Genomic DNA, 19,232 nt, shown 5'->3' with positions numbered 1-19,232 from the left:
TAGCCATGTGTAACGGCACTGTGGGGGTAAATTATGGTTACATCAACATGAGCCTGACAGAAGCCTTATGAATATTTAAAGCTACTCAGGCACGTAAAATGTTAATCAAATGACTCATTAGACCCGTGTCGGTTGTTTTTGTCTGGACTGGGCTCACACTCCCGCACTCCATGCCCACCGAGGGGTGTTTTTGTGTTGTCAAAGGGGGCTGAACCTCTTCAGTTTGAGTGCTACTACTTTATTTACCATGCCATCTCTCCCGCTCTCCTGAACCCGGTGGAGATAAAACGCAATAGGCAACAGCTTTAAGGCCAGATAGGAAAATTATGCACACCAACAATTCAGTCGCACTTTCCCCCTCAGCTTCCGCCCTGCAGGATCTTTCAACTCCTGTCTCTGAAAAGCATCGGACGGCGCGTTAGGAAGGTGAAGTCTGCCGCTCTGCTTCCCGCCGGCAGCCCACTGAGCTCGCTCGCCTCCCTACCGCATCTGCAGGGGTGGAACCCGGACTCGTGCCCCCCCTCCTTTCCCGGTGTTTGTGCTGCATCTGATGCTGCACTGTGTGCTCAGCCAGCCTGCTGTGGAGAAATTGATTCCCCGCTGATGAATCAACCGCTTCGACATAGGTAAATAAATCCTACTACAGACTCGACCCTCTCACATCCTGACGTTACTGGACTTAGAGCGCACAAACGCACGGGTGCTAATTTCATTAGTCTAACCTGCAAGGTCAAAATACACTCACACTGGGCCAGCAGAGATCCGATAATTATATTAAAGCATTGTTTATTACAGGATCATGCTCCTTTGATTGTCCTTGTATTGGCAAGATAATGATAAACTATATTTAAATATAGCCTGTGTGATATATTAATGGCAAAGTAATTATTTTCCCATCATGCATCACAAAGGTTGATTGCAGTGGGGTGTGGGCCCCCATGTGGGCCCCCATGTGCCTACCTTGCAGGCAAACAGCTTTTTTTTTAGTGTAAGTGGTAACGCATAGCTCTTCATTTGAATATGCTTTCAGTTATCTGTTAATCCCTTCATCAACTAAAGGAAAGAAGTAAGGATGACTGGAAGGAAAGCATCCAGTAATGAAGGCTTCACCTCTGCTGTCATGACTGCCTGAACATCTTGGAGTTTTTCTTTAGGGTTGAAGCCAGGCCAGCTTATCTGACTGAAAATAAAAGTTTAATACGTGGCTGCTTCACTTAGAGAAGCAAAGTCTACAGAGTTTCTCGTGCTGTTCCCTTTTATAAACATGCTGACCCTGAGCTAAAAAAAAAAACAACCTGTACAGCGGTGGGTGGAGAAGCCAGGGAAGCCAGGGCCTGCGATCAATGACAGAAAGTGTAATTAAAGTCGTCATTGTAGCAAATCTCCACTGTGGACTGCTCGAGCTCAGTCTGATGATTTAATGCCTAATTGTTAAAGATCACTTAGTGTTTTAATAGAGTACAGAAGGACATTAAACTCTCAGCTTTTTTAAAAAAATAATGAAAAGATGGTCACCTGTGAAATGCGTTGGGAAATGTAGACATTGTGGTTCTTTAACATTAAATACACAATTTTTTTCATGTATATATATATATATATATATATATATATATATATATATATATATATATATATATATATATATATATATATATATATACATACATATATAGATATATATATATACACATAGTCCAAAATTCCACATTGGCTACCAAAGCTGGCAACGCTTAGCAGAGCTGAAAATTATTTTAAAAAGTTATCTTTTGATTTGGTTTTTAAGCTTTTACATTTTCCAAGACAGCAAACCATTATTTAATACACAAACACAATAATCCACTTCTGTTTCTTCTGTCTTATTTTCTGGTGAGATTCACTGGCAAATCAAATAAAATACAGATACCTTCTTTGAAATTCCACGCTCTTAATTTACATATTCAGTGTTCTTCTTTTGAATATCAAGGCTTTTTGTTCTACCATAACTCATAAGCAATAACGTATTTTGGTATCACAGGGATTCTTTACAAAAAAATATAATCTCAGGCTCCTTGTGTGAAAAAAGTAGCAATTATAATCTTTTTAACTTTTACCTATTAAGCAGCTTGTGGGGATAGGTTAATTGGATAATCCAAATTGCCACTAGGTGTGAATGTGAGTGTGAATGGTTGTCTGTCCCTGTGTGTTAGCCCTGCGACAGACTGGCGACCTGTCCAGGGTGTACCCTGCCTTTCGCCCTATGACAGCTGGGATAGGCTCCAGCACCCCCCGCGACCCTGCAAAGGATAAGCGGAAGCGAATGGATGGATGGATGGATGCATGGATGGTATTAAGCAGCCTATTTATGGATGTCTTACTCTGTTAAAATGGATGGGGTGGATTTGCAGTGCAAAGGGATGGAGTGTGACACTCGTAAAGCACGAGCAGCACGTTTGATGATTATGTGCGTGAGCAAAGCCGCAGCCTTTAATCAAAAAAGACCTTTTTTAAAAAAAAATCAGAGCCTTTCTGGTGCTTTTTCCATCGCTACATGTGTCTCGCTCATGGCTTACCTGAATAAGAACAGCTGTGTGTGTGTGTGTGTGTGTGTGTGTGTGTGTGTGTGGTTCTGTCTGTGAGTGTATGATTTAAAGAAACAAAAAAATAAACCCGGCAGCTACACTCCTGGCGAAGCTCCAAAACACAATGTTTTGATAGAGTGACAAGGTAAAGCAGCCTGCTGCTCTTATGGGACCCAGATCCTGTAGACAGAAACAGAAGCATTCCCCTGTGTGTGTGTGTGTGTGTGTGTGTGTGTGTGTGTGTGTGTGTGTGTCGGTTGCACTGCATTTCATCAAATCTGAAGGTTTTTTTTCCATTCGAGTTGTTTCATGGTGCATGATTTGTGTGTGTGTGTTTGTGTGTTTTTACAATAACTATTTGATGTTTCACATTTTTTTTTGTAAATGGGAATTTTGAGGTTCATGGCAGATTTTTTCGTTTTATCGTCTCCCACTCCTTTTTTTTGTTACTCTCTTCCTCCCCCCCTCCCTTGTTGTTTTTCTACATTTTTCCTTTGTTTTTTATTCATTAATTTAAAAACTAAACAAAAAAACATTAAATAGCTGGAATTTGTTTGTGCTTTTTCAATGCTCCTATAACATTCATAGCACTTTTTAACCCTTTACCCCTTACTTGGAGTAACCCCTGAAGCTCTTTTCTGAGCCAAGCAATTTCTATCACATTTCAGACCTGCTGCCTTTGGAAAAACCCAGAAACTATTCTAATGGTTTTCAAACTACCTCTTTATTAAATATATAGTGAGGTGTCAAAACCCACCATTAAGGGTACAGGTTAGGCTGTCAGACGCCATCTTTATGGAGGAAAGAGTTAAAGAGTTCAATCATTTGAATGTGCCTCTCTCTCCACGTTGTCCTCCTCCCTCTCTCATTTCCTTGTCCAGTTTTTATCTGGTCTCCTCCTTTAACTGCCACCTCTCACTTCTCTTTTTATTTTCTGTCATTTCCACTCAGTCCAAACTGCGCTCTTAAACCCTAAATTAGATGAACCCCATTACTGACTTTAGTGATCTGGTCAAATCTTCATCCAGCGCTACGTGACCTTTTTCATGTCATCTCATTTTTTTTACCCCTTTTGCTTATGTTTTCATGAGAAATGTTTGACAGATGCTGAGGATGTATTAGTGTGAGCACTTATACAAACACACACGGTGTACCCTAATGCTTCCCTTTATATTTATGGTTTTAAGTCAAACATCTTGACAGCTACTGGACTGAAAATCTTTTTGTCCAAAGTGCCATCATTGGGTCATTTTTCAGTTGATGCTCTATTTTTGGTAAAAGCGTCAGCTGTACTTTGTGTTCAGTGCTCATTAGCAAATATAAGCATGCTGTAATGTACACGTCAGCATGTCAAGATGATTGTCGGGAGGAGTCCTGTATAACCTCGTAGCATGGCTGGAATGACTGTTTCAGTTGCTCCTGTTTTTTCCCCCTTTCCCTGCACTTTAAACTTTTTTCTTACTTTCTGATTGTTTAAATAGCTTTAACTCAAACATGTTTGTCGAGAGAGTTTTTGTCCTTCTTGTTGCCATGGAATTTTTTTCACATAATTTCCTCTGGGAATAATTCATTACAGATCCTATAAAGCATGGATATTAAACATAAAGTCCGGGGACCGGAACATGCCCAGGAAAGACTTGAATCCCCACACCTATGGCTTTAGAAAATGTGAAGGAAGGCATAAATTTCAGACTTTCAGCAGTGTTTTCATATGTAGTTTTTCCTTCTGATTAAGACTTTTCTATTAATACTGCCCCCCCCGCCCACACACACACACTTAGTATCAAATTGATTCCCATGTGTTCCATGACATCCCTATTATAGAGGGTTCAATTCAATACAGTTTTATTTATATAACTTTATATTGCAAGGACAGACCTACAACAATAGAGAGAAACCCCCACCAATCAGACAATACCCCTTTTGAGCACTTGGCGACAGTGGGAAGGCAAAACTCTCTTTTGACAGGAAGAAACCTGCTGCCATCTGCTGTGCCCGTTGGGAGTTAGTGGAGGGAGAGAGACAGGATATGAGTGAAATGCGAAGAAAAGAATTTTACAAGGACTGTACACAAAAATCTTTTTTGCTGATGTTCCTTATCTCGTTTTGTTTGTGTCTGAAGGAAATGACTTTCCTCTCTGTCTTCTCCTTCCCGTCGAATCGCTTGAGGACGACAGGGAAGATTAATTACAATATGTTTATTTAGCAAACACAGTCACCTTGTAATATCTGATTGCAATTTAAATAAGTTAATTTTGTCACCAGGCTTAGGATATTTATGACACTGTGACGCTCTCTTCTTCCTCATCAAATTGTATTTGCTGATAATCCATAGAGCTTTGCAGTGCCAGTCTTTGTATAAGCATAAGCTGCATATAATTAATATATTTTTGTGATTAGACTGATTGGTTTAGAATCCCTGCTAAACTTCCATTGGTGGAAGTCCATATGGAGCCTTCAGGAAAGCAAAAGCAGCTAAAAATTGCAAGGATTATTTAATCTAAGCCTGAGAGCGATAAATATAACCAGGTCCTCTGAAATAGCAATTAACAAACAACACACAGAAAACAAGATCTGCTCTCAGCGTGGGGTGATAATATGAACATTTCCATTAAGTCTACAAGTTCTCGGCTCCGCTCTTCCCTCTCATTCGCTTTTGTTCCATTCAGTACAAAGAAGACTAAAGCCACGTTAGTTCACATTAATCAGTAATCCAGCACCCCGGAGGCTGAATTGCATTCGCTTTACAGCATAAAAGACAAATTGTTCCACATACTTTTATCATTAGCTAAGCCATATTCTCCCATTAACTTCCAGTTTATTCCTTTGACCTCTGAGCGTGCACTAGTATAATTACCCAATCGGCATCCCAATTAATTTTTGTGCTTCTTCTGCTCACTCTGTCCATTTCTGTCTTACTCCATCTGTCCTTAAGTTGCTTGCTCTTTTCCATTTCCACACTCATTTTTGGATTCAAAGGTCTAAAATTAATTTTCAGAAGACTTGATCAATGCTGACAAATGGAATAATGGAAAAACTATGCGTATCAGCCACATGTACACATGATTATTTCTGTGCGTTTTTTTTCTGCCGTTCCAGTGTGGTGCATTTTGCCCTCACGCGGTTGACTTTGAGGGCATGAGACTGCCTGGCACCCTCAGCAAAGGTGTGCGTCTGCACCTGCGTCAAGATCGACGTGACCACAGGGGGCGCAGTTGCTGGCATCTGGTTAACTTGGATCCAGAGTCAGAGTCAGCCGTGCAGAGTATGAAGATCCAGGACTCCGACACACAAAGTACGAGTTTAACAGTAATGTTATGATTAGCTAGAGTGGAAATCAGTACAAGATCTCAGTAGATTAGCAGTTTCTGAAATACACAGACCAACTTGTCTGGTACCAACAATCATGCCACATTTACAGCACTGAGTCAGTACCATGTGATTTCTTATTTACATAAAATGTTATGTTAACAAGCAGGTGAAAAGGTATACCTAACAAAGTGGCAGATGATTGTATATCAAAGACAAATATGGATGCTAAATACGTAGAGATTCAACTCCAGCCATTGCAACAAAAATAAAATGAAAAAATTTGATATTATTCATAAAATCTAGAATTTTATATAATAGAAATGCATTTTATAATATAATATATAATATTATTAAGGTCACACAAAGTAGACAGACATGACTGGGAGTATGTTTTACATTCTCCTATTACCTTGTGAAGCAGAAATGCATAAAAAAGCAAATTTGTAACAATAAGAAGGATATTGGAAAGATGTCCTGTCAGTTTGTGTCACATGTTATAAATAATTCAACATCTACAAATATTTTTGAGACCACAGACCACATCTAAGCCTAGTTTTACATACAGATGTGTGTGTACAGGTGTGTGGCTTAGTCTATGTCAGAGAGCTCCCCCCTCCAAGACCACCGCCATGACCCATAGTTGGTGCAAAGAGCAACACTCCCCACCTCCACTTTTCTCTCTGAAGTGTGCTGTGTAGTTAGAAGGGCTCAGCAGAGATAAGGAGGGGCAGGCGGAGTGTGAGAGCTCGCCTATTTAATACACGCATTGTTGTTTATCCTTTTATTTATTCCCACCTTATCACATGACGCTGGTGCAGAATCCGATTTCACTGTCTGTTACCATGGTGACGCCCTGCCTGAGCTGTAAATAAATTCGGGGGGGGGGGGGGGGGGGGGGTTATATTGTTACACTGATTAGAAAACACATACACACATATACATAGACAAAAACACACTTATACTAATCTATTCTGCTGCCAAGCAAGGGTATGTTGTCTTACTGCACTTATTATATGCATGCATTTAGGTTTGTGTGTGTCTGTAAGGCGGTGATTAGACTGTTTGTTTATGTGTGTGTCTAGGTGTGCAGTTTAGTGAGGCATAACTATAACTCACTTTATTGCTGTGTCCCCTCTGCGTAAGTGAAAGCGGATACAAATCTCCATGCCCCGAAGCCAGTGATTATGTTATGCTAATCACTGCTGATCGTCGCTGCATGACTGAGTCTGTAACACCAGGCTCCCTCCAACATTTGACTTCCGATGTCCCTCAGCAGGAAAATAAAATCGCATGCAGGGGTTCACTGATTGCTTAATTGTTTTATTAGCCATAAACAAATTAGGCTGCGATCCCAACCGTATTGTGTTTGGGGGTCTGGGTGGGAGTGGTGGGTCCCGTGCAATGCTGAAAATCTTTCTGCTTGCCTGCAAAAAACCCCCCCAAAACTGGCGCTGTCTCATATTGACTCGGTGAGTGTTAATGGGCTCCCACCCCTCATATCCAATTCTTTTTTAAGTAAAAGATGATTATCTGTTCTGTCTCAGTCTGTCTATGTCTCTAATGTGATGTGCCGTAATGAGACAGGACTGATTGAAGAGGGACATCAGGATTAATCTCACCGCGTAATTACTTTTATGATTTATGGCTCTCACTTCTGCGCACTCAGGCCATTACAGTGCGTGTATGTGTACAGTTTTACAGAGTATTTGTCCTGACCTTGCTGTTTACTGTCGTTGTTGTTTTTTATTATCACGTAGACTTCACCTGGCACCTAATATTCACTGTTAAAACATCCCGTGAGCGAAGCTTTGCAGCCGACTCTTGACAAATCTCTTTACACGCTCGCAGAGGCCGCGAATGCAGGCGCCCTGCGTGCGTCAGGGATTGAGGCTCCTTCTTGAAAGGTTAACCTGCTTCTGATTGAGTGTTAAAACCCCACAAATACAGCTTGGAACGGGAACCGGCATTGCAACCAGGGCGTAACTAATCGATATGCAGTGAGGGGAAAAGCCCGAGTTGGTACACTTGTAACCTTTAAGAGCAAATAAGCCCTCTCGAGCCTGCTTTCTTCTTCTTTTCTTTTTTACTTTAGAGACACAGACAAGCCGTTGGCTGGCCCCTTTTCTTTGTCTTTCCATGTTTGTTTTCTTTTTCATTACAGATAAAACAAGAAATGCGTTACATTAGCTGACATAGAAGCCAAAGAAGACTATAAATGAAAGGAAGAGTGTTGAGTTTCTGACAGCAGTGTGATCTTTTATCGCAACCAAAAGGGGCTGTGGGGCTTCTGCTGGAACCGTTTGATGTTTACAGGGAAAATTGATCTCTTTACCTTAAAGCCAGTCTGCAAAAGCTTCATGGATTCAAAAGTAATCAGGCAAAGGAAAAACAAATAGCGAGATATTCCAATTTTGGTCTGGACTCTTTAAGAAAATAATCTTCCTGTGCAGAAATTTCTTCTCCAAAAATGAAAAAACAGACATTTTACTGTGTGTAACTCATACGCTTGTAGCACAAAACAGTGCACAGCTTGAATCCTTTGTCACCCGCTCTAAGCCTTCTTTTTTGTTGTTTTTTTCTGAAGACAGGCAAGAAGAACCCCGAGATGCAGCAACTGTAATTACATTACTGTCCCACACTGCCACACACACACACACACACACACACACACACACACACACACACACACACAGTGCTTTGAGCTCAGCACGTCTGCCGGCTGCCACGGGATGTTAGAGGCGTGTTGCTATGGCGACTGAAAGGGGACACACAGGAAGGGGGTTAGGGTAGAAGAGAAAGAGGAGGGGGTTGTGTCGGAGATTGAGGAAGAGAGAGAGAGAGGCACGCGGAGTTGCCGGTGTCTTGACAGTCAGTGTGTGGCAGCGGAGGACAGCAGCGGCAGACTGCTGGAGCAAGCGAGATCTGTCAGAGGAGAAGGGGGGGGGACATCCATAAATCTGCTGCTGAGGTGAGGCATCACAGAGACGGCAATTAGCACAGACAGCTGTGTGCATGGTAAGTAACGCTCAGCAGGTCACTTTGAAGCTTTTTCTATTTGAGGAAAAGAGAGAGAGAGAGAGGATGAAAGGCATCGTACGTATTCACGTGGTCTGTCTGCCTCTGTTCCTCTCTCTCTCTCTCTCTCTCTCTCTCTCTCTCTCTCTCTCTTTCTCTCTCTCTCTCTCTCTCTCTCCCTCTGCAGTGGCAAATACTTTGCAGACTGCTGTCTGTCTGCACTGGAGTCAAGTTGCATCAAGGCGTTGTTTAGCCATTTACAGAAATGAAAGAGTAATGTGCCGCTGACCGGGTAAATTGGCAGGAGAGCTCTGAGAAGTAAAGCACAGAGCTTCGTGTTCAAAGGCAAAGTCAGCTGATTCTTTTATATAATTAAAAAAAACCCCAAACAAAATAATATGGATTGATTGATTGAGATAGATTGAGAGAGGCAGTGTGGATTAATGGCACTCAATCAAACACTTGAAAGTACTGCCTGTGCGTGTGTAAATGTGTGTGTGTCTGTGTGACAGCGCACTTCATTGATTGTTTGATAGTGTGTGTGGGTGTTGTGGGTTTCATTTCCTATGTTTGTGTGTCTGCCTGCTTGCGGGGCTTTGTCTCTCTCTCTTTCCCTCTCTCTCGTAGTGCAGTAATGATATTTATTGCAATCTTTGCAGCTGGAGGGTTGGGGGGGGAGGGGTGGAGTAAAGTACAAAGCTTTATGTGGCTTTGTTTCTACTACTTCCTATATTTTTGGTGTGTTTCGAAGGAGGGGGGCGGTGAGTGTGTGTGAGTGAGCCTCTGAGTTTCCACTGTGATTTGCAGCTGAGCAGTGTTGCACGCTTTTTTAAAAGCTGCCACTTTGAGTTTGATAATCTCTCCCGCTGTCTCTCAGGTCTGATGAGTTCCTTGTCCGCTGGCTCGGAGATGCAGGCTTCCGCTCTCGACCCCCAGTTCATACCGGGGCCCCAAGGTAAGGTGCCTGGCAGGAAGCGAGGACGCCCTCCTATCCGAAAGCTGGAGTTCCAGAGCCACTATGTTGAAACTCTGTCACCTCTTAAGGTCCCGAAGAAAAGAGGCAGGAAGCCTGGCTTTAAGGTCAGTTTAATTTTTTAGTTTAATCATGTAGATGGGCATTCCTTTAATAGAAGAGGGAAACCGTGTCTACACAGCAGTGCAGGAGTCTTTGTTGGTACAGCATACGATCATATACAGTACTGAGTATAGGTCATCTGTGTTTTGAGGCTGCTAATCTATACGTATTTCCCAGAACCCTTGGTGGTTATACATACAAACCACTTCCCTCACATATGTGATCAACAACTGAAAATGCTTTTAATGCATTTTTCTTTTTACACAGAGTGCACTCCGTTGAGTCTTCCTGTGAGCAAACACAGTTGAATTTTCACACAGTTTTCATGTTGTCATGTTGTGTTTTCATTCCTTTGAATGACTAAGGCATTTTCTTCCTTGTGAAACATATACTTAACCTAGCTTTCATTCTTTATTTTGCTCGAATGTCTGTATTCATGATGGCCCACTATTTTCATCACCTACAGCGCTGGGTAGTCTTAAGGCAGCCCTCATTCCTTGCTATCAGCTGAAAACTTGGCATGTGTCATCGTGGTGTGCAGTTAATCCTTAAAAAACTGTGAAAACTGGACAAGTGGATGACATAAGAAGCAGTGGTAGGCCTAAAAAACTATCTGCAGCTGATGAACAGCATCTGAAAGTGATGTCTTTAAGAAATACGAAAAATTCCAGCCAATGACACTGGACCTGAGAGATGCATCTGGCACTTCAGCTGCACCATCTGTTGTGGAAGGATTGCTGTCATGAAGTTATCCTTAAGGAAAGGAAACAGGTAGAAAAGGCTGAGGTATGCTGACTGGCAGCCAGTGGTAACAGGTCTTATGTAGACATTGATCCAGATGTCTTGAAAGACAATGATCTCAAACGTTCTGCAAATGTAGTAAAAGCATACCTGGATAGATAAACAATCAACAGAACACCATGAGTCATGGATTGGCCTCCCCAGAGCCTGGACCTCAAAATCTTTGAAGCAGAGTGGGATCATCTTGGCTGGGAACGCATCAAAAAGCAGCCAACATCCAAAGAAGAGCTTTGAATGTCTTTCAGGAAGCCGGGAGAACTATTCCTGAAGACTTCTTAAAGAAATGAAAAGAAAGCTTGCATATGAGAGTTGAAGGCTGTGTTGAAGAATAAAGGTGGGATTATAAGCTTATCAGAATAGTAGAGAATCAATATTTTCCTTTATATACTATTTCCATTTGTATTTCCAAAGTTTTAAATAAATCGTTGCACCTATAGTTTCCATGTTCCTAGCAAACTATTAAGAAATTATGGGTGGCTCAGTACTATATAGTACGTGAATGAATGGAATACCGTATCCCATGCTCATAAATGAGGTGTCTAAGGAACATCTTAAGGGAACTTCTTAAACTTTGGCATAAACATTCAACACGCATAACCATCAGTAATAAATTTGCCAAATTGACTGTGAGCTCACAAAACACGTTTTTGGGCATAAATTGAGAGTTTTCATAGAATTTCAAAAAGGATAAAATGATGAAGTGATGACATCCATCCATCCATCTATCCATTTTCTTCCTCTTATCTGGGGCCGGGTTGCGGGGGCAGCAGCCCAAGCAGAGAAGCCCAGACCTCCCTCTCCCCAGCCACCTCCTCCAGCTTATCCGGGGAAAAAACAAGGTGTTCCCAGGCCAGCCGAGAGATATAATCTCTCCAGTGTGTCCTGGGTCTGCCCTGGGGCCTCCTCCCGGTGGGACATGCCTGGAAAACCGCGCCCAGGGGGCATCCTTATCAGATGCCCGAACTACCTCAACTGGCTTCTTTCGATGTGGAGGAGCAGCGGCTCTACTCTGAGCCCCTCCCGGATGGCCGAACTTCTCACCCTATCTCTAAGAGAGAGCCCAGCCACCCTTCGGAGGAAGGGTATTCGTAGTCTCATTCTTTCGGTCACTACCCACAGCTCGTGACCATAGGTGAGGGTAGGGGCGTAGATTGACCGGTAAATTGAGAGCTTCGCTTTTACACTCTGCTCTCGCTTCACCAATCCGTCTGTCGATCTCCCGCTCCCTTCTCCCATCACTTGTGAACAAGACCCCGAGATACTTAAGCTCCTCTACTTGGGGCAGAAGTGATGACATTTTGTATGAAAAAAGTTAAAGCTGGTAAATGTATCTCGGTATTGTAAGTTGTGATTTTTCTACACTCACCAGCCATTTTAGCAGGTATAATTCAGTTGTTTGTTAAGGAAATATTCAATCAACCAATCGCTCAACACTAGCTCCGTGCTTTTAGCCATGTAGAAATGGTTACGCCAGTGTGAATGTTTGCACCAAAATTTGGTGTAAACAACATAAAAGCATGGATCCATGCTATCTTGTATCAGCATTTCAGCTTGTTTTTGGTGATGGAATGGTATAGTGCAGGGGTGGGCAATTCCAGGCCTCGAGGGCTGGTGTCCTGCAGGTTTTAGATCTCACATTGGGTCAACACACCTGAATCACATGATTAGTTTGTTACCAGGCCTCTGGAGAACTTCAGGACACGTTGAGGAGCTAATTTAGCCATTTAACTCAGCTGTATTTGTTCAAGGACACATCTAAAAGCTGCAGGGACACCGGCTCTCGAGGCCTGGAGTTGCCCACCCCTGGTATAGTGGATATTTTCTTTGCAAACCTTTGGCCCCTTAATATCAACACAGCCTACCTGATTGTTGTTGGTGACCATCCCTATCCCTTTATGACCTGCTGGCTGCTCTGGGCACCATGTCACAAAGCTCAGATAATCTCTAACTGGTTTCGTGAACATGACAGAGAGTTCACTGTACTGTAATGTGGTGGAGCAAGAGATCCACGTCATAGATGTGCAGCTGACAAGTCTGCAGCAACTGTCTGATGCTCTCATGTCAGTATGGACACAAGTCTCAGAGGAATGTTTCCAACATTGCTGAATCCATGCAACAAGGAATTAAGGCAGCTCTGAAGGCAAAAAAGGGCTTAACCAAGACTGTATTTAATAAAGTGTTTGGTGAGTTTATCTGTTGTGGTTGCCTGCCTGCTTTTAAACAAAGCTCACAACAAGATGCTTTTGTCCTCAGCTGTAAATCTACAGTAATGGGCTTTAGCCTAGCCCATTAACCAGACTTTATAGTATGTGCTGCATTATAGGAACTCTACAGCTATAGCTAAGGATTTTCTTTCACCCATGTCAGTTTTCAACATGCAGAACCTCTAATTAGCGACTGCATGTGTATGTTCCCCTGTAGCTGAAGCCCCGGATGGTGATGTCCCCTCTAGCCAATTCTCCTCCCAGCAGCACACCAGAGCCAGAGATGGGCTCCATCCCACAGGACGCTGCCATCGTCCCCCATTCTGCCACACCACAGGTCCTGACAGGTAAAAAGACACAAAGACACGCACAGTTATAATGATCAGTTTTTCCATAAAGAAGCTTGGCCATTAATAATAACAATAGTGGAGAAATAAGCCATTCATTAAAGATAAACATACATATTCCAACATACACATAATCAACCATACGGTCTCACATTCATTCACACATATGCATGCAAACAGATGTGAACTATGGCCCAGAATAATAGGAAGAACGATTGAGGGAAAGCTAACCAATGGTGGTTTTTCAAAATGTGATTCTCATTGTGCATTCACTGGTTGAAGTGATGGTGTGACTTTGTGGCCTCCACCTTCTTTTTTGTTTTGTCTACTTCTTGTATTATCTCCCACCCCCACAACCCCCCATCCTTTACTACTCTGCCTTTGACTTTAATTGAGGGGCAAGATAAAATGCTTCTGTCTATTTTTTTTCCAATGTGATGTTTCATTTTTGTTCTCTAAATACACTAGTGACTGGTTTTCCCTAATTTATTTATCTAATTTAAACCACAAGCATATGTGGATTTATTTAGGATAAAGGGCTCACACCTTCACACATAACCCAGTTACATATTTTGTTTTCCCTTCCAATCTTCCCAGCCTCTTTTCCTTAGTTGCTTAGAAAATAAGATTTTTAGAAGTACGAATCTTAAATATTCTTTTAAATAGGAAACAAAAGTCATACAACCATGCTTTCTTTCATTTTAAAAACATCTTTCCCACCCTAAAGATTAGCCTTGCTTTGAATAAGCAAATATTTAAAGGCTGCCTTTAGTGTATTTAAGGTTAGAGGGGGGAAATCTCATGCGTCAAGGACCAGCCGTTTGCTCTTTGTTCATGCAAATCATGAAAAGTGTTTGATGTCAGACTGTAGACACAGAGATGAAGTGCACATGCGCATATGCATGCAGACAAAAACTCAGCACGATCCCCGTGGTGCCACCCAGACAGATATTGATATTTTTTTTCCTCCAGTGGAAAAAAAGCATTTCAGGAGCATCTATGTATATTGGAAGTATACATTTCCTTTTGAGTGACTAATCTTCTAAATCTTATTTTTAACACGCACATATATATAGTATGTGCCGCAGTAATACGTTATGATGTAAAGATCAAAGACGACTTTTTAGCTGTTGCAATGAACTCGTAGATATGCAGCAAAATACTGCTTATATATCTAACTGCTTATATTTGAAAAGTATCAAAATACATTCTGTAGGGCACATGTGCCTTATTGTGTGCATGTGGGGGTGTGTAATCCTTCAAATTTGCATGCCCAGATCTTAATCATAATTGATTTTTCAGAACACAATAGCAGTACATTTAACCTTTGCATGAGCATAATGCAGAAGTAATGCAAAATCATCTTAGTAGCATATTTCAATGTTATAAATCTGTCATTAGGAAAATCTGTATCTGCCTGGTTCTGACTTAACTAGCAAGCATTTACATTATTGACAAGCTGAAAAGCTGGCACAAAGGGAGCAGACTCTGAGGAATTACTGACTATCTTTCATCCATTTCAGATCCATACAGTTACAGACCGCGGGGGCTTTAATGCAGCTTACCTAAAGATTAGCTTTGTATTTATTATACAGTTCTTTCTATATTATTCTAGTCTGGTGAAAGGAAGCTGTCTAATATACTATATACACCCAAAGGCTTTATACTGGTCTGAAAATATAGTAAGATATTAAGAATCTTTTTTTCTTGACTCATTATAAATTTCATATGGTCATCACAGTCCTTCTACTTTTTGTATCTATCACCCAGTTTGAACAATACAGCCACACTTGCAGTGTTTTGAGGCTATACATTGAGCTTTATGCAATGATTTTTAAGCTATAATAGCTTGTACTATGTTCAGCATCTTTTTGCTTGTTAATATCAACTAGCGCCTAACACAGTCTAAAGCTAAGGCCAACAGGAAATGTCATTAGCTTTTTAATTTAACCTTGTTTTTTTTGCCATTGCCTCAGTGCAACTCAGGCATATCAAGCTTTCATGATAATCCATGAAAGTCGTTTCATTCAGGGTTGTTAGGGTACATCCTCTGATAACCATGATGGGATATCTCACAGTATAATTGCAATGGTCATGTTAAAAAAAGAAACTTTTTTTTTTGTTGGGTTTGGCTTTAACAATGCCACTTCCTGTACTTCCCTCCCCAGCGGAGACGCCATTGGCTGATGATTTTTTATGTGACCCACCGGTGGACTCGAGGCGCTATGCTATAGATCCCAGTGACTCTGCATTCAGCGTCACGACGTCACAGTATCAGATGAAGCAGTCCTACGGTTACCGTGGCAGCAGTTGCTCTGCTACAGCAGGCATGTGCAGACAAGCGTCAAGCCCAGGAAGTCACCAGGAAGGAAACAGAAATGGTGAGGCTATAAATTATTGCCAGGTGCACTTCCATGCACATCACCTGTGCCATTAGTGTTGGTTTATACTTGCATTGTAATTATGTTATCCATATCTTTAGAGATGAAATTATTTAGACCAATGAAGGCCCAGATCACTCATCATTCAAGAGATGTTTGCATTTATTTTCATATGCATTTCTTTAACATCTGCCTACATCTATAGTTGTGCTAGTTTACAGCATAATAATGTCATTTGTGGTGTAAGTGGTTTGGGATGGGTTTCCATCATAGATCTGCTCAAGTAAAGTCACACAGTCAGGTGTGCTGTAGCTTTAGTGTGAGAAACCCTGGAGTTTTTTAGCTTCAATATAATTGAATTTTGTGCAATGCAAAAAGATTAACCTGAGACCTCTACCGAAATATGCTGAGATCAGCAATCTCTGGAAGACCCATGAGAAGAAGCTTGACATAAGTAGTACACATGCTAATACTGCCTAAATTCAGTGTGACTCAAAGGTAACACTTTGTAAAATTGTAATATACAATTTTTAATTGTCGTTTTCCCTAATTGGTTAGCCTAGGAGGTGACAGTGTCTCTGTAATATTTCCTTCAGACAGAGCTAGGCCAGCTACTTCTAGCATTTTCACAAGCATTGTTTTGCCGACTTATTTTGAAACGATGAGTTGAGAATTTTGGCCGACGCCATCTACGTTATTCGAAACAGGAAGTAAGGAAAGAAAGGGGTTGATTGGCTGAGAAACCAAGTATTCTGCTCAGTAACTTTTTACTCACAAGCTAAATTACACCCTCCTTCATCATCTATGTAAATCTAACTGAGTGAAATTTCAAAATAAAAGACTGCTGCGCTATTAATAAAACTCAAAACTAGCGATTGAGACGTTATCTCTTAAGTGTTTACAGAAGCCAAAAAAAACCAAAAACCCAGATGAGCAGTAAAGGCTCTTTCGCATCACTTCAGAGTCTATAGACTGTGTTCTAAGTTCTTTTCAGGCAACATTATGAGATCATCAATTTTGTTTTTGTTTTTTAGAATAAAAATTCACCCTGCCTGTCCTCTTTTGCTATCTAGCCTACAGCCCGATGTCAGAAGCTGGAGAGTGCAAGCGTCCTGTTGGTAAGGACCCTTCCAGCTGGGGTGTGGAGGATGTGGTTTGGTTCATTAAAGATGCTGATCCCCAAGCTCTGGGACCCCATGCGGAAGCATTCAGGAAGCATGTAAGTCCGACCCGCTTAATGCCGTGTAACTTAAATACTAAATGTACTGGAACTGAGCTCATTTCCCAACATGCACTGGGGCACAGCTTACAAGAAGCAGGGTATGCTTTCTATTTAAAAATCTCTTATATGACAGCTGTAGCTCAAATTATCTGTCACCCAGTGCCCTGTGGTCCTGAATGTAAATGAGCTGAAATGGAAACTGCATGAATATTATTAAAGAATTTTTAAAGTGCACGAAGGTTTGTCCCCGAGCCTTTTAAATAAGTCACTGTGCTGCCTCCATTTCTCACACAGCACTTGAGTGGAATATTTAAAGTAATCCTTTTTTTCCGTTGCTTTACAACTATATCTTGCTATATTCCAGGAAATAGATGGGGACGCCCTACTTCTTCTGAAAAGCGAGATGATGATGAAGTACCTGGGATTGAAGCTGGGACCAGCGCTCAAACTCTGCTACCACATCGACAGGCTCAAGCAGAGCCGGTTGTGAGCCGAGTCCTCGATCGCCTCGTTAATTTTTAAGAGCAACAAGTCGGTGCCGATTCCCGAAACCTTTCTAAGTCATCAGCAATACATCACGAACGTCTGATCCAAATATATGCTGGCTTTTACTACATTTACACCACACTTTGTCCACAGATTGGACACTGTGACTGTACATGTTAGGACATTTAAGAGCTCAAACAGTTATTTTACTTTTGTCTCTCTTTACTTTGTACCTGAACTGCTATAGATTGTAAATAGTTTGTCGCCAAACAGATGGCAGCTACGGTATATTGAAGTACGACCTGTAATAATAATTTTTGAGCTTGGGCATTGTTAATTTGTGCAGATCATAATCACTGGATACTGTATTATATCATTATAAACTTCTAGGGTGCTTTACCTCAGTAACACATTTAAACTTTACAAAGTCTTGCTGCTGGACTTTTAAGATAGTCCATTTTATCCTCACTTGGTCACGTTTATCCAGGTTAAAGTTGGTGACATGACTTGTAATTAATAACTCAAACTGTTCATTAAGTCGATTTGGAAGTCTGTTGCAAGATAATCTAGAACAAAACAGCGCTGTTACTGAGCCATTTTGAGAGCACAGTTCTCAAACATCTCTGAACTTTAAGTGCACACTTGTTGGCCAAGCAAATGGTTTATGTGCCAAAGACTTGACAATACAAAGTGTACATTTATAATACTGGAATGTGTAAAACTTCATGAGAAAGGAGTGATAGAGCTCATATTTGGAAAAAGTTTTAAAAAATAAAGAAATAAAGAAAGAAGTGATTTGTTAACGTGAAGATTCTGACCACAAACCACAGCGGAGCTCGAGTGAAGCGACCAAGATTTTTTACCAGTCGTAGATGTCTGTAATCACACAGTGCTCATAATGACAGGAAGGAAATATGACTTCTTTTTTCCACTGAGGTTGCAATGTAGCATGAGACAAAGCGAATTTAATAAACCTCGTACAACTGGGTGCTCACCGAAACAGATACTACCACTACAATCACTACATTTTACAACATATCTACTCGCAAACTTCACCTCTGTGACTTCCTTCAGGTTACATTCTTCTCATACGTTACCTCTTCAGTCATTTAGAATGGAGCAGGATTTCATCCCTTAACTGTTAAAAAGGGAAACTGCTGTATGTAAAATGTCTCGAGCATTAACATTTGGGGGTTGTTTTTGGTTTCTTTTAAACATTGCCATGTCAGAATCAGGGCTATGCAGCCACCAAATTCAGTTTTCTTGTGTGACATTGTACAAAAGGTAGTCATACACAGTATTTGTCAAACTTGGTTAAACAATGCCTTTTTTAATGTGTATAGTACTTGTTACTTACTTTAATTTTGTTTTTTTTCAATGCTTAAATGCTTTGTTTGTACAACACAGACTGATTAGTACCTTTTATGATTAAAAAAAACAGTTTCACTTTATCAAACTTGATTTTAAAGACATGCAAGAAATGAACACAAACATTTAGCACATGAGCTATTTCAACAAATTTAAGAATCTCTGGATGTTGTCAATTTTTGAGTTAGTGACCTATGTTAATTGAATTTTGATGTTCTTTACTGTTTGATACTTAAATAAACCTGGCTTTATTTTAATCCTGTCTCTTATTTAACTGGATTTTGTGCTGTTAGTTAACATAAAGGATGAAAGATAAAACTGTGTTTATTTATCTGAAATAGGAGCTGTATGGTAAAACAGACAAAGCAGGATGTATCATCTCCAAGGAACTGAGAATATGATATTTCTGGGATATCAGCATGTATAGAAAATTACCAATGACAGAAATAATACTATCAATTGA

The 19,232-nt window shown here is 40.9% G+C and overlaps 1 protein-coding gene across 3 annotated transcripts; it reads left to right on the top strand.

Annotated features, from left to right (window-relative positions):
- The first annotated feature begins 246 nt into the window (after positions 1-246).
- Positions 247-19,026, top strand: scml4 (Scm polycomb group protein like 4). 3 transcript variants are annotated; one of them, XM_085431646.1, is made up of 7 exons: positions 247-626; positions 5,658-5,853; positions 9,763-9,965; positions 13,183-13,312; positions 15,481-15,693; positions 16,767-16,912; positions 17,280-19,026. In XM_085431646.1, the coding sequence occupies exons 2-7, from the start codon at positions 5,697-5,699 to the stop codon at positions 17,403-17,405; spliced, it is 975 nt and encodes a 324-aa protein (XP_085287772.1). In that variant the 5' UTR covers positions 247-626; positions 5,658-5,696; the 3' UTR covers positions 17,406-19,026. The 3 variants fall into 3 exon arrangements, with proteins under 3 accessions (XP_085287772.1, XP_085287774.1, XP_085287773.1); XM_085431648.1 differs by lacking the exons at positions 247-626; positions 5,658-5,853 and adding an exon at positions 7,285-8,838; XM_085431647.1 differs by lacking the exons at positions 247-626; positions 5,658-5,853 and adding an exon at positions 7,285-8,885.
- The last annotated feature ends 206 nt before the right edge of the window (positions 19,027-19,232 follow it).

Source organism: Copadichromis virginalis, linkage group LG15 (genome assembly GCF_057382275.1).
Source record: "Copadichromis virginalis isolate Kocher_CV1m ecotype Utaka linkage group LG15, C_Virginalis_male_GT1.1, whole genome shotgun sequence".
In the NCBI taxonomy this organism is placed as follows: Eukaryota; Metazoa; Chordata; class Actinopteri; order Cichliformes; family Cichlidae; genus Copadichromis; species Copadichromis virginalis.
Note: the sequence above shows the minus strand (reverse complement) of the source record. Positions and strands in the feature narration are given on the sequence as shown.

Excerpts from the sequence above, each read along its gene's own strand:
- scml4 (XM_085431646.1), top strand. The coding sequence starts at position 5,697 with ATGAGACTGCCTGGCACCCTCAGCAAAGGTGTGCGTCTGCACCTGCGT. Across the intron at positions 9,966-13,182 it reads GCAGGAAGCCTGGCTTTAAG|CTGAAGCCCCGGATGGTGAT; the intron begins GTCAGTTTAATT and ends GTTCCCCTGTAG. Across the intron at positions 15,694-16,766 it reads CCAGGAAGGAAACAGAAATG|CCTACAGCCCGATGTCAGAA; the intron begins GTGAGGCTATAA and ends TTTGCTATCTAG.